The sequence below is a fragment of the Excalfactoria chinensis genome, chromosome Z (genome assembly GCF_039878825.1).
Source record: "Excalfactoria chinensis isolate bCotChi1 chromosome Z, bCotChi1.hap2, whole genome shotgun sequence".
NCBI classification, from domain to species: Eukaryota; Metazoa; Chordata; class Aves; order Galliformes; family Phasianidae; genus Excalfactoria; species Excalfactoria chinensis.
In genome coordinates, this window is record NC_092857.1 from 13,985,763 (window position 1) to 14,002,100 (window position 16,338).

Genomic DNA, 16,338 nt, shown 5'->3' on the forward strand with positions numbered 1-16,338 from the left:
TGTGTCACCAAACAAACCAAAATATCTTCGTGGCTAGTGTCTTTGACTTAATTACATCAGAGAGGAGAAACCAGTGAGCACAGATGACATAAAAGACAGTAATAAAGCTCAGATCTATAATGGGCTCTCTAGAGTCATTACTCTGCACTAAAATTTTGTCAATACCAATGCATTTTAAAGATTGATGTTTTCCAAATTCAGGGTGGGATGCCAGTTAAACACTGCATGAGTTTTGTAGGAGAGCTTGCCTCTCGAGGGATTCCTCCCAATTATCCCAGATACCCCACAGCACCTCTGTGTTTTTTCTCCAGTGGAGAGCACAAATATTTGTACTGATTTACTAGGTCATATCTGGAGCTATACAGTTAAAGTTGTAAGGTGCAGCTTTTTAAACAGTATCTTGGTCTCAGATTTGCACGTCTCCATTGGAGAAAAAGAAAGTGATTATTCTTAGGATTCAAACAGACATTTGTTACTCTTCTGGTCTGAAATATGTGTTGTGCTTGTGTTGCTCTCCTCAGATTGTGGTGCAGTTTTCAGGGAAAAAGTATTTTCTTCAAAGGAAAGAGTGTATCAGAGGATTTATTTTTTGTTTTTCTCCACCCCTTGTCTCATCCCAAGAGTGTAGGAACAAAATGCTTTGGTATGTACTATAGTAAGTTCTTGAGGTGTCCAGATAGTGCAAACAGATTATTTTTTGTCTGCAGTCCTGCTAAGAAGGGTAAAGGATGAACAGGATGAGCTAAGGAGTCATTTGCACTGCAACAACAGGCTGACAGTTATGTAAAATACTTCCATTTGCAATCTCCTCTGATCCTCTGCTGGTTCAGAGGAGTATTATGGCCAGATTCAGCATGCAGGTTCTTGCAAACTCATTTTCATAAACTGGGGCACTGCTAAGCATAGAGGAAACCACGACCAAGGTTGCTCTGTTTCTTCATCCTCAGCATTTACCTTTTCTTTCTCCTTAATCTCCTGTCTTCAGCATTTATGGTTTAAGCCCATGGGATAAGCACAAGACTGCTTTTCTGAAGTGCTTGTACAAATACTGGTACAAATCACCTTGCAAAGGTTACTGCACAGTGACATGACCTGCTGGCCAGATCAGTAGGAGTTGCTTTAGGATATTATTCTAAAATGGGATTAGTTAAGTAACTCTGTAGCCCAATTCCAACTCTGAGCCCACATCCCATTTTTAAGCATTCCACTTCGGTACACAAGCTAAACGCTACTGTTTAGATTTTCAATCCAACATTTTCTGAAAGGCTTTTGACTCAGCTCAGTTCTGGGATGATTCAAGGGATTCAACAGAAAATTTAATACAATAACAAACTAACTAATGGTCATAAGCAGCAATACTACATGTAAATGTTCAATCAATCAGCATCTAGAAGCCAGCCTTTTCTCTACCTTAAGAAGCAGATACCTATTTCATTGCACAAAGACAACTAAAAGCCATGAGAAAAACAAAATCATACCGATTATTACATGTGGAGAAAAAAAAAAAAAAAAAAAAAAAAAAAAAAAAAAAAAAAAAAAAAGAAAGACTGCTTTCATTCAAAGACTTCATCTAAATGAATACCTATTTTTCATTAGAATTACCAAATGAGTTAATGTTGGATTAAAACTGCTGTCTACTTTTTATTAATATACAGCCACTGAATGGTTTTCTAGTCAAACATAGTCCAGTTTTTCATTGTTTATACTGGAAGTCTAATCAGTACTGCATGCAAAAAAAAATTTAAAAAATAGTGAAAAAGCCCTAATAACGGCCTGAAATATTCATGAAGGATGCCAAATCTCTCATAATAATAATCGTCTTTTATCCCATCAAATTTTGTAGCTCTCGCAGTTATTTTTAACTTTCAGAAGTACATTTATGACTAAAAATTTCTATCCCCTTTTTAAAGAGATACTCTTCATTCAAAATCACTTAGGCTCAGGAAGGTTATTCTGTATCTTCAGTAGCTATATTAGAAGAGTAAGCAGAGTGTGAATGTATTATTCAAAAGTATTTTGTGTGCACTTCCCAGCAAAAGACATTCATATGTCTGTATGAGTCTCATATCTGAATATGTTTTATGCTAGTGTATTCATTCCAAAGGTATAGTTCATTTTTTCCTACTCACCTCCAAAGTAAGAGCCATCTGTCAGCTTCAGCTCTTTGTTGGATTTGGTGATAACACCAGCAACACCGTGCTGAATGAAATACATCTTTTTACCCACAGCACCTTCTCGGATAATATAATCACCAGGCTGGAACACCTCAAATCTCAGTTTGCTTAGCATGGCAGTCACAAAGTTTGGGTCTGCATTAGCAAAAAGTGGCATTGTAGCAACCAGCTTCCGACAATTGAAGTTGACGATCTCCTGGATGGAGAGGAAACATAAAGGTAATGATGGTCAGCAAATACAGGAATTGTAAATGGCATTGAAAAAATACTATCTCGATCACACGCAGAAACACAAATTATGCAGATATTGGACTTTTCTGTTTCTTCTACTGTGCCTAATTTTTCATTAACTATTCATCTCTTCCTAGTGAAGTGAGGGAAACAATAAAGCAGTTCTGATTTGTACTAAAAGTTTTCTTCTTCCGGTGGATTTCACATCTTATTTCCTTTGCCTTTTAACAAGAAAAAAAAAAGCAGAAAGATAAAAATTAGATAAGAATTACACAGAAAAGCTGACAACAAGATTAGCTGCTGCATTAGCTGTACTAAGCGATAAAGTTATGCAAGTGGGAAGTTTAGCCCTGTGTTTTCCAATGTTATACCAGTAACATCATTCTGATTTTAACAACTCTATTGAACATATAAATGCACACTGTAGTTAGCTGCAGGGCTTGCTGAAATCAATAGATTTTTTTTATTTTTTTTTTCCCCAGAATTTAATTCATCTTATAAACACATAGTTGTACCCTTCACCATTCAAAGAAATACATATAAAACAGATCCTTAAATTCAGAAAGCACTACTGTTTTCCTAAAACTGCTACAGGCCTTAAGGTTGTTTCTCACCAAAAATATTCATATTTACAGAGCCAGCTATGAGTATATCTACATAAGAGTATTATTACCAAAAAGCAATTGATATCCTACTTGCTTTAAATTAAAAATAAATAAATAAATAAATAAATGAACAATTCCTTGTAGGATTTCAACTTATTTTTCGCAGACCTTACTTAGTGTTAGGAAGATTAAGATGGTCAGTTATACTGATTTAAACAGTCTATTGAACTGGGACCAATCCTTATGACACATGAAGGGGCACAGGCAGGCAACAACTACTGAATTAGCAACTCGTATATGACAGAACAACATGCATATTCATCTGCATATAAGAGAAGAAACAAATATTCAAGTAATCAGCAGTCACCTATCTACTTCAAAAGGCTAAATGTTATTTGTCAGTGGAGTACCCCTTGCATTTCATAATATCATTCAAAGCCTTCATGAGTGATTTAAAGGAGACATCCTCCACCTACTAGTGTTCTCATTTCCTTGTTGCTCTTTCAACTTTCCACGCATCTGCTATCTATCATCTTATATCTTACTTGCATATCTCATCTACCACATGCAGCCTACTTTCTGGGCAGCAAGCTCAGATATTCTTGTCCACAGTTTAGAATAATTTTCCTCCCACTCCTATCCTTTGATATCAAAACTGCAGTGGGATCTTCAAACTAGTGCCCTTGCATCTGGGAAGGAGCTGGGGATTTCACTTTGAAGGGAAGTCAATGGCTGATGAAGCAAGCAGGATACATAAGCATGATGTAAGGGCCCAGAACTGAACACAGTAGTAGTGGAGTGCCTTCACTAGTGCATAGCACAGAGAGGCAATTAATTCCCTGCTCCTGCTGGAAACTGTTTCTGATACAACCCAGGATACCCTTGTCCTTCTTGGCCATCTGGGCACACTGCTGGCTTATGGTCAGCTGACTGTCAGCAAACACACCCAGATCCTTTTCCTCCAAACAGCTTTCCAGCACTCTATCCCAAGCCTCCTCAATGAGGAGTACAGTTGTCCAGCTACAGGTTGCCAGCTTCTCCAGCAGAATACTGTGGGAGGTAGTGTCAAAGCCTTTGCTAATGTCTAGGTAAATTATATCCACTGCCTTTCCCTCATCCCACTAGGTGGGTGACATGGTCATAGAAGGAGATGAGGCTTATCAGGCAGGACATGCTCATCAGGAACACTTGCTGGCTGAACCTGGTTCTCTGTTGTTTAACACTTCTGAACTGTGGGGACTTTATTCTTCTCCTCATCCTTGACTTCCAGTCAGGGGGCAGAATTTCCTGAGGATAACCTAAAAATTATCTGATCATTAAAAACAGGATAAGTAAGGCACTGAGAACTTCAGCCTTTTCCTCAATGTCAGTGGTAATGTTTATGGCAAGTCAGAAATAGAAGCATTTCTGAGCACAATCACTGACTCTTAACATACAGCCATACAGCGATTCTCTTTAACCTCTGTCCCAACAGCATCACATCTCTACACTTAGATACACAATAAATATACCTTTTATATAGACTGAATCCCCAAATTATTGGGTTAAATATAGAATGAATGAAGACTCAGATGCTACATCTTTGAAGCCAATCACTAAACCCCAACTGGGTTTAGTTATGATTTCACCAAGAACATTTTATCTTCAAATTATTTATGTGGAACGGAAATGGAACAACAAACCCTTTCTACTGTTTTGACTCTCTTGTGCCTTCTGATTTCCATAGTTTCTTTTCTATTGACTGTTTTAGCATGCTGAAACACTGCACCTTGTACTGACTCCATAACTAATTATAAATAGAATGGATTAAAACCATAGGATATGGACCACTGTAAAAAACTTGAAATGTAGAAGAATTGATGGCAGGAATGGAAACCAGAAAAGATGGGAGGAAACTATCACTGAGACTGGCAACAACTGGGAGACTAATCAAAAGGAAGAGCAGTCTGGCTATGATTCCCACCCACCATAAGTGAAAAGGGTAAAACAAGCAGAGTACACAATACACTGGCACAGTGCTACCTAATCACATGACATCAGAATTAGAATTAAAAAAAAAAAGAAAAAAAACAAACAACAACAACAACAACAACAAAAACAAAAAACAAAAAAACAAAAAAAAAAACACACACACACACGCACTGTGTGCCCCCAGTGGCGCAGTGGTATAAGCTGCTACTTGAGACACCGGAGGGCCCGGGTTCGAATCCCCCCTGTGGCGCAGGGGTAGAAGTGCCGCTTCGCTACACAGGGGGCTCAAAACCTGGGAGTTGGACTCGATGATCTCTAAGGTCCCTTCCAACTCGCCCGATACTATGATACTATGATGATACAAAAACACTCCCTTTTTAAACTAATAAATAAAAGAAAAAATCAAAACAAAACAAAACAAAAACCTCGGAAAAATACCTGGAAAAAATTGATGTAACATACGGTGGTGTTTGCCTGAATGTGAAAATTATCTCAAGTAACAGGGCTGTAAAATGTAAACTACCACACGGATGTCACTGGCATTTGATGTCAGTGAATCCTGCTGAGTCATTAAGCTATGAGGAACAATCCCAGGCTACCCCTTAAGGTATATTCTGGGTGACATAATAAATACTAAGAAGAAATTCCACCTGTCTTTCCAAGGAAAGAAGAAAAGCCTGTTCTCTTAATCTAAACAGGTAACAAGGAACCTTATTTCTCACAAAAACTTCAGCCACTGCTTCCCTGGAGAGGGCAAGTTATTCTCTTCTCCAACTGCTCGTATTCTGGTGCCATCACGTGTGGAGTCCCAGACTACCTGCTCTGCTCTCTATGAGACTGCCTTGCTGTCATCTTGGCTGATGTCAGAAAGCTGGAAATAACTTTTTTTTTTTTTTTTTTTTTTTTTTTTTTTTTTTTTGCTTTGCTCAGGGACTTTTCAGTAGATTTGCTGCTTGTTTTCTATTTCTGAAAGTGAATAACCGTCTTGCATGTCTGGGAGGCAGAGAGCGGAAATCACTAAAGGATGCAAATATCGTCTTGAAATGATACTGAAGCTGGTCAGTAAGTGCAGAAGGGGCTTGGAAAGAGAAAAGTTCAACAGCAGCCATCAGCAGGAAGAAAAGCAGTATGAGGTGGAGAAGTATTAAGAAAGAGAATGAGAGGAACAGGAAGAAACATAAAGGACACAGAAGAAATGGAAATAAAAAAAATGAGTCAGGAAGGTTGACTTTGAAAAAGAGATCAAGGAACTGAAAGAGTGAGAGCTTGGGAACAGACTGCCTAGAGACAAAGCTGACAAGCACAAAAAACTGAGAAGTGGGGCAGAAAGTAAATAAAGTCCTTAGCACAGCAAGGAGGGCACAGATCACAACCTTAGTCTTTGTTCTCTTCAAGGATTTGTTTGGTAGAGCTCTGTGGGATAGGCCCTAGAAGGAAGAGAGACCCAAGAAAGCTGACTAGTATTCAAGGATCACCTTCTCCAAGTACAGGAGAAGAACTTCCAGTTCTGTTTAACATCTTCATTAATGACCTGGACTAAGGAACAGAGGTCACCCATACTAAATTTGTGCATGACATAGGACTGGAAATGGTAGCTAACTCACCAGAGGAAACTGGATGGACTGGAGAGGTGGTCTGACAAAAACCTCGCTAAGTTCAACAAGGAAAAGTGAACGGTCCTGCTCCAGGGGTGGAAACCCCAGGAATCAGTAGAGCTGGTTGTCACCCAGCTGGAAAGAACAATGGCAGAAAAGGACTTAAGAGTCTGGTAGACACCAAGTTGAATGTGAGTCAGCAGTGTACCCTTGCTCCTAAGAAGGCTAATGATTCTTGCCTGCATTAAGCACAGTACTGACAGCAGGTCAACAGTGGTGATTCTTCTGCTCTATTCAGCATACTGAGTAGTCTAATTCTTGGTTTCCCAGCACAAGAGAGATGTGGACAAGCTGGAAGGATTCCAACAGAAGGCTACCCTCAAAAGCTGTCTAGATGTGGTCCTGGGCAACGTGCAGCAGGTGTCCTGGCTTATGCACGGGTGTTGGATCAGATAACCTCAAGAAGTTACTTCCAACCCCAATCATTCTGTGACTCAGTGATATATAGAAAAAAAAATGAAAATGATAAATAATGCATTTTCATAACGTTATGAGCTGATACAAACACAGGAGAACTCACAAATACATAAGCCCTCAATGCAGAACCATCTGAGCCTAGTAGAAAAATATTCCATCTCTTCTTGGGAAATAAAGCAAAACACCTTCTTGATGCAGGACTTTCACTTTTGGAATTTCATTTCTTTTTATGGCTCCATCTTCTGTGCACCCTTCTCTCTTGATATATAATCTATACCTATGTATACCCATGTATACACACAGCTTATCTCTTCAGTTTGAGTTGCCTAATGAAGGTAGCTGCAAAAACATCCTGCTGTTTATTGTTTCAGCTGTTATATCCTGATGCACTTGTTTTGTTGATTAGTTCTTTAAGAAAGTTTATGCTAAAGCACCAACTTTCCATATTTAAGATGTTAGAAGGTGGAAAATTACTGTGGGAGAAAGAAATGTGTCATTTTAAAGTGCTTTGTTTGTCTTTAAAGTGTTCTTTTATTTGAATATGAGATCATTCAGAACAAGTAAAATACATTTCTGTGAGTCTTAATCACAAGCAGTGCTGTAATTTCAGATTCCTGTATATTGCTTCAAATATCATCTTAGGGAGAAAAAACAGTAATGATTATGACAGTGCCTTATATAATTCAAAAAGCTCTAGTAGAAATAGTAATGTCTTTTAAAATAAATTTAAGAAAATGCCTAATTAAAAGTTGTCATTTAATGTGGTGGTAAACATCTTTCACATATGTTTTGAGCTATTTCTTTGGAGCGTGACTGGAACTAAATTATGTTCCCCCATGTATCTTTATCAGAAGAAATAATGATATATATATATATTTTTGTTACCTGTGCACTAATAACAAATGAAATCCTTAGGAGAAAATTAAGAAAATGTTATGTGGCTGAAGTGGTTAAAGGGAAGGAGTGATTCAGACTCACAAGTGTTTATCAAGGTCAAGTATTGGTCTAGTACTTGACCAGTACACAAGAACTAAATCAGAGGTGTAGTGATGTGCTTTATATTAGAGATTAGCTAGCTGACTGTACTGGCTCCTGCTTCTTTATGTTGTATTGGCCTTATTACTCATATTGGCTCTTCTGGCCATTTTTTTTCAAACTGTCATTAAGTCCTTAAATATTATCATTTTCATGAGTTCAGTATTTCTGGGCAATTGCTCCATCACATCTTGTCATGTCACACCTACAGAAGCAGCTGTGATAATGTGACTGGGCACAATGGTCTCCCACTTCTCTGATGACATTAGGCTTTTTTTTCTTCATGAAAAACTTTTGGATAGAGGAAGTGCTTTTAGTTAGACTGACTGGAAAAAGCTGTTAGTAGAAAAAAGTTCTGGGAAAATGTGTATGACTGATGGATTGCTTTATTTTACCCCACACATCCAACTGAGCTAATAGACAATACTACTTCCATCCAGAGGCTTTGTCTTTTCTATGTAGAGGCCAACAAAGTGTGTTTATGGCTACACTTAGTTTCATTTGGTCAGTTCTGTACAATAATATAAAATAAAATAAGCTTTATTTTACTTTTTTTTTTTTTTTTTTTTTTTTTTTTTTTCCCCGAATGTCTCTCTTAATGTTCTGCTTTAAAAGGGTAGTAAACAAAAGCAGCCTTAATTTTCCTACCACTGAAAAAAAGTTACCTTGTAGAGAGAGCTGCTTTTTCTCCCAGAAATCACTCACAAAAGGAAAATCTCTAAGCAATTAAATTAAGGAAAGCTTTAAAAAATGCACGACATTTAAGGATTCAGGGCTGTATCACCATGTTGAATATATGAGGGCAACTCTGAAGGTAATACCTCCTATTTTATTATATTAGCACACAACATCAGACAGAGGTGGGTGTCAGTGGCATGGCAGTAGAGGCTGAACCTTCCCACAATATTGTTTTACATGTTTTTGCTGTGGAACAGCAAGCAGCAGAGGGGCAGTCTGGCAGATGCATTTGACATGAAAGTGTTTATGACACGAAGGTGCATTACTGTAGTTCATGAGGAAAGAAATTAATCCATTAACATTCACTGATGCTTTCTGTGTTTTTATGGTGACCAAACAGTGGATGTGAGCACAGTGAGGAGGTGGGTGGTATGTTTCAGCAGGTGCAACAAGAACAGTGGGTCACCTCCAGTACTGCTGATTTCGACAAGCATGGCATCTAGGCTGGAGAAAATGCATTGCTACTGATGGTGATTGTGTTGAAAAAAATGTGTTTTGTAGTGGAGAATTTGCTCTATCAAGTAGTGTTATTGTTTTCTTCATGTATGCTGTAGTTTCCATGGAAATAAATAGGAGGCATTAATTTTTGAGCAACGTATGTGGTTATTCTGGGGTTCAAGGAGTCGTGTTCTGTATGTGTTCATGATTGTGTATAATTTTCACCTGTTATTCAATTGCACTCAGCTTTGGCAGTAAGAAGGCATCTCACAGATATTAAGTCCTCACAGGTTTTATGACAGCAGGCAATCAGGAGGACTAGGGTTAGCATCCTGCTGAGGGAATGACTACATTGTTAGTCACATAGATCAAAACTTGTTTTGTGCCAGAAAATATACATGCAGCAACAGGATGCAATAGTCTTTATTTCTGATACACCTGAAATAATTCAAATTGCTTTGACATGCTGCTGTTAATTAACTGAGTGCTTCCCTGAAAAATAAATGTAAGAATGACTATGCAGATCTTTACCTTAGAATGACTTTTCCATAATCTTTCCATTTTTCAATTACACTTAAATCTAGCATTCTCTGTAGGGAAAATACAGATCTAGGGCTTCACTTGTGGTTCAGATGATGTCTGGCACAATATTTCTCTTTGTATACTATGCTGGATTTCTCTCTGTACCAGAACAATGGGCATATTTAACACAGGGACTCTGCTAAAATTTCATGTTTAATCCTTGGATTCCATCATTTATGTCTAGAACTGCACTGAGAGATGTACTTCTCTGTTCTTCAGGACTTTGATGTTTTGCCATTCTGTAAATACAGCTGGATATTGGGAGTATGTAGCCTTTGGAAAACCTCTCTCTCTAGCCCCTGTAGCTTTACACTTTAGAAGCATAAGAATGTTCTGATTTGAGGTAACCTACATGTTTGACTCACAGACAGTGAACAAAGCCTGACAAAAACTCCAGGGTAAAGACAGCCCGCGTGATCCTAGTTGCCTTGAGTATCAGTGGACAGGCTTTGTGTTTACATTTTCATAACATTCATGTCCCCAGAACCTCCAGCATACCTGTACTGGTAGCCCAGCTGCAGAAAAATTTCCAACCAGCTGTGAGATGAGCTAAGGCAGGGAATAATAAACATGCTTTACAGTCTCTTTGAATGAGATCCCTGCTTGGAGTCTGCCAGGACTGAGTTGAAGCAGGTGCATGGCTGGTTTGTTTTTTTTTGTTGTTGTTGTTTTTTTTTTTTGTCTGGCTCTGCTCACCTCATTTTATGACAAGTCGTCCTTAAAAAGTGCATATGGTAGCTAGTATTGCTGTCTCCTAAGAGAAACCAATCTTTTTTATGTATTTGCAAGCAGCAGGGATATAGGTGGGACCAATTTTGTTTTCTTGGCTTCTTTAGTTGAATATTGGCTTTCTTTATACATTTATACCACTGATTTATTTATTTATTTATTTATTTTTTAATTCAATGCTTTATATGCACTTTTTATACTTCAGAATTATAGTTGTGTTAACTTAAAATGCAGATATGTTAATCCTTTTGGCAATTGATGGTTCAACCAAACCTCCAATAAAGTCAGTCTGGTGAAAGATATCCATCTTTTTCCCAGCTTGTTAATTGATTTAATTGAGCTTAAGGGAGAGAGCAATTCTATGCACTTCATGCTTCTCCTCTCTGGATCTTCTATTATATTTAGAAAACTTTAGGAAAGAAAGAAGGAAAGGGAAAAAAAAATACACTATCCATCTTTTCATTCACTGAAATGTGTATAGGTTTTAAAACTGCACAACTCTTTAAGTTAATTTAGATGTAATCTTCTTCAATATTCTGAAATGTTCTGTGTTTCATAATTTTGGTTTCCAGTCGGAAAAAAGGATAAGAAGTATCAAAATGAGCACAGAGGCGATGTTTTAAGACAAAATGTAACTGTGAGTTAGCCTGTCTAGTTTCAAAAGCTTGGGAAGTGCTGGTAACTCAGATAAGATTGAGCCAGTTAACCAGCCTCTGCTTCCTGAAGGCTTTCCCTCTCCATATGTAGTGCTAAAAGTGACTACTATGGAAAAAAAATCCTGAAAAATATCACTGCTAGTTTGTTCCAGAAGGTAGTATAGAATTTATGTGTGGTAGTAGCAGTTGCTATTGATACTGTTTCCTTTTATTAATTGCATAAATAAACTGCAATTTGCAAATGTATTTAAGTTTATTATTTCAGTTTTGGGTTCAAGAACAGCAAAATATCTTAATTTTCCCTTGTGTCTGGGTTTTGTACTAACAGTGTAGTATTTACTAATAATATCTTGGGCAGGTGGCAGGTAAGACTGAAGTCTTGGTTTAGGAAAGCATTTTAAATTTGAAGTTGTTCAATTATTAGACTACAGACTTTAATATATGCATTGTCAATTTTTGCATGAAAGAGAACTAGAAGATATGTAAGATCTGTAAAATCCTATCAGTATCTGCCTGTATCAGAAACTTGTGTTAACACACTGAAAAGGGGTGTAAATTACACATTATGAAGGAAACCTCATATTTTTCAAAAACAATAATTAAGGAACAGGAGTATGTTGGTTTTGTTAATAATCACATTACTCTGTCTAGTCTGCTTGCTCACAGGTTAACAAATAGCATTGCTTTTCCACTGTCTCTGCAGCTTCCAGTCCTTCTTGTGATAATGTGATGATTATGGAAACCATATTCATTCTTCTGCATATGTTCTGAACTACTGTGATACCACTTGCTAACAGCAATCAATCTGAGTTGACCTTGTACATGATCTGTATGGCAACTACTGTTTTTTTCTACAACATCCTTCCAGAAACAACCTCAGATGTTACTTATAGTTCTTTAGAATAAAGTGTACTTCTTATATGCACCAAAGTCTATGAGATATCACCTGACAGCCAGAATGAAATTATTTTGTTTCTGAAAAGTTCTGGAAAGGGTGTTACTGTTCTTAGAATAGTGTTTGATCCACGTGATAGAAAGGAGAGTAGTTGTGTACAACAGAAAACCATAAACCAACCAGCCAAACAAAAACAGGGAGAGAGGAAGATAGTGGAATTTCACAGACACCCAGAGCTACAGTTATATTTGCATGACTTACTAGGAAAAGTGTGTTGATTTGGGTGCCTTGTTGTGTAAAATATTTGTTGGAATGCAGGAAATGTGATGTGGCTGAACAATACCACTTATCTCACTGAAGCAAGAAGGCTCATGCAGGGAATAACTTGTGGATGAAGACAGAGGAAAAACTATGAAGCTAGCAGGGAACTGCCTGAGGACTTGCACAACGTACTGAAACAAAGAACTTGGTGGCAGAAAAAACTCAACATGCCTTAGGAGAAACAGAACGCTGTATCCTGGAGATAAATTTGTGTGCTGACTATTTCTGATTTTCACTTATTTAGTCAAGAGCAGAATTCAATGCTAGGAATAGTTCCCCTGAGAATTTATTCTAAGTGCAGCATCAGGCAAGAAATTCCTTCTGCCATTCTATTCCTCCCTCCTTGTCCTTTCACTCCTCTTCTTGTTTCCTGTACCTCACATCCCAAATGCTCAAGACAACTGACTCATCCACGAGCTACTTCTCAAGCGTGTGTGCTTTACCCATGCCCTCTGTATATCGTCTAGCTGACACAGTTTACAATAAGAGCCAGGAAAACGGTTATTTAACTATCAGTGGCAGTGGTTTGTATGCAATGTTATTTTGAAGTCCTCCAAGAGCTCTGGATTGGAAATACTGTTATCTTGTTAATTGCTAGGTTAACAGTTACTCCTTAGTATGAATTAAAAGAACCACACTGTAAAATTATTAAACAGCTTAAATTAAATCTTACTGTTTATACTGGATAAATACTAGTTAGCTGAGCTTGAAATATTGTTTAGAGTTTTTGTGTACATTTCTGTTTGCATTTCATTTGTAACTACTCAGTAGAGACCTATTCTATATACAGTATAAACAAACTCCTGACTTTAACTCACAAAACATTGCTTGGCTATCTAAGTTAGCATCTTGAAGTGGGAAAGGGGAGCAATTGTAAACAATGAGATTTATTCTGATTTCTTAGGCAAATGTGTGATGGAACCCTGAATGCTTCTGTGTGTATATGCTAGAATATTTATGTTGTCAACTACGTATGCACACATCTATATTTAACAGAAAGATATAAAAAGAAAGATAAGGAGAATGCCCAATCCCTTTCTATTTCTGAATCAGCCATCGTCACTGCTCTATTATTTTAACAGGGACAAGCTAATTATAAGGCCATTTAAATTTACCTTCTAAATGAAACCACTGCAAAGGGTTCTGTAGCAGGATCAAGCACAGAGGCTCAGTGTTGTTACGCTATGAAAAGCATGTGACAAACGTGTAAGGAGCTCATGACCCATATTCAGACCACTGGGCTGGAGTGCAAGCACGTAGAAAAATATGGAGAGCAGAGATTCTGGAGCTCAGTATTGCAGTGAATCATGAGGATGCTGCTCAGTTACAGATGAAAGAGAGAGACATGGAGAGCTGGCTACAGAACTGATAGCATCAGATGGCAAAAATGAAGATGAAATCGCTGGGAGTAACTCAGTAGAGTGACAGCCAGACAGCCCTGAAGATAGAGTTTTCTTGAGAGTGCCACTTTGGCTAACAATGTTAGCTGCAGGGAAAAGAGATGCATAAATGGCACAGGAGGTGTAAAGAACGTAAGAAATTCTGAGGAGTGCAAATAGGAAGCATGACAGCAAGAACAGCCTCAATAGCAGATCATACTGGGGGAAGACAAGGCAGATTGGCAGGAGTGGACTAGTTTATATGCATTGGTAATAGCGGCTATAGTAAAAGTAGTGCATCGGTGTCTATAAATATCCCGTAGGCAAATGTGCAGATCAACGAGCCTGGGAAAAAAACAAAACAACAAACAAAGAAACCAAAAACCCAAACTATAATCTGGAGAGATAATCAGTAGGAGAACAGCTATCACAGTGAAAAACCTTAAATCAGAAATTTAAAAAACAGAGCCTTTAGAGAGTATAACTGTTTAGGGACTTCCAGGCCAGTATTTGAGCCACTCACTCCAGTTACATAACATAAGCAAGATAAAAGAGAGTGCATGGTATCAGAGAAGCAAAGAAAGAATCACATTAGAGCTAGGAGCCAAATCACAAGACTTGATAGATCAAGGGCACAAGGGACATCCTCTGCTTTTGTAAATCCTGAAAATATTTGCTATTAGGAGTGTATAAAGAAGTGCCTATGTAAATAAGGCATCTAATAAGTGAAGGGCGATACCTGTAGCCTTCCACCTTCCATGTTTAGTAAGTGTGCTGTGTTTGTACTCTGCATGCAGTCAGTAAGGCCTTGAATATTTCTGCCTGTGTTTTCTTTCCAAGATTAGGCATGTGACTGAAGTGAGGGAGCCTGATCACAGCAGGGTTTCCAGGAGGTGCCATCAGCATCTGTGCATGAAACTTGGCAGACACAGGAAGGAGGGGGGCTTACCATGGTGCACCCTTTATATCAGTTAAATATTCTTTCAAAAACAACAACAACAAAAACCAACTACAGTTCATCTGCTTGCTGAAAATGTTACATTTATTTAACCACTAAAAGCATTTCAGTGCGTTACTCGCTTTATGAATTAAATATAGACTCAAGATTATGAGAAATATGTTCCTATAATTTATTCAGAAAGATTTTCAAATTATCTTAAGAACATATCTTAATCTCTACTTTTATGAATAAATTAATCTATATTGACTTTATCTCATAGGAGAGCTTTTAAAAGCCTTGTCATTACAGTTCACAGTGAAGTAATATAAGCATAGACTGAAGGCATAGGAAAGATGTACTGAGACATACTTTAACACTGAGAAACACAATCAGATTTTTATGTAGTACTTCTCTCTTACATACATCTTGGACACTGGGTTGCACATATGTGCCTGAAAGTGTCTACACAGACTTACTTATATGTGCACATACATGCTTATGTATGTCTTCAGTGTAAAAACAGTCAAATTTTAACTCAATAATGTGCTTCATTAGTAATGCATTTGAAATTAATTTCAGTTAAATATTCAGAGGTTAACATAATTCGTGTACTTGTATAATTGAGTTATAATCTACAAGCAAAAGGTGAGAGGAAAGAAGATTCTGCTCCCAGTTCCAATTATGTTCTTTGGAAATGAAATGTCCTGATGTTCTATATTCTGCAAGGGCACATGATCTGTATCTATTTTCAGCTAACATCTCTTCACATGGTGGCCTAAAAATAGGCAAGCGATGAGCTTTAAATAATGGCTCAGGAAGGGTATTAACCTCTTTCTCACATTCTAAGTTTGTCACATTGCTGTAAGTATCAATATTTTGGAGAAGGTTTCTTGTGTTGGAGAATGATGAAGCAAGCTACATACATGCCAGCCCTGCTCAGCAGCATTACAGATGTCTTAGCCTCATAAATCCTTTCAAGGTCTGTTATATATTAAGCCAGCCATCTACACATAATATCAACAGCAATTCTTTTCTTCTCTGTAGGGCATCTTATTTTGTGCCAGCTGCTAAAAAGGATGTTATATCTAGCTCTTACTGATGGGAGTTTTTCTATTTTGGTGAAATGTAAATGTTTACGAAAACTAGTATTTTCATAAATAAGTGAGTATAAAATGTGTAGCAATGAGAGGTACAGTAAGTAGCTAGACTTTTCTTTTGCAATCTCTGGATGCATATTCAAGCGAATGGTTGTGCTCAACCAACCTGGTGTCCTTTTATGAAGATGTCACTAGCTGGGTGGATGGGGGGAGAGCAGTAGATGTAGTCTAACCTTGATATCAGTAAGGCCTTTGATACTGTCCCCCATGACATCCTTATAACAAAGCTGAGGAAGTGTGGGATAGATGAGTGGACAGTGAGGTGGGTCGAGAATTGGCTGACTGGCAGAGTGCAGAGGGTTGTCGTTGGTGGTGTCTGGCTGGAGGTCTGTAACTAGCGGCTTATCCCAGGGGTCTGAGAGGGACCTGGGCGTCCTGGTGGATGACAGGTTGGCCATGAGCCAGCAGTGTGCCC

At 37.9% G+C, this 16,338-nt stretch overlaps 1 protein-coding gene across 1 annotated transcript in view; it reads right to left on the reverse strand.

The window, feature by feature from the left end:
- The window catches only part of HCN1 (hyperpolarization activated cyclic nucleotide gated potassium channel 1), a 195,462-nt gene that overhangs the window by 15,880 nt on the left and 163,244 nt on the right, over positions 1 to 16,338 (reverse strand). Inside the window, exon 6 of the mRNA XM_072360351.1 lies at positions 2,130 to 2,370. Within this exon, the coding sequence (XP_072216452.1) occupies positions 2,130 to 2,370 (241 nt within the window). The remainder of the gene's footprint in view (positions 1 to 2,129; positions 2,371 to 16,338) is intronic.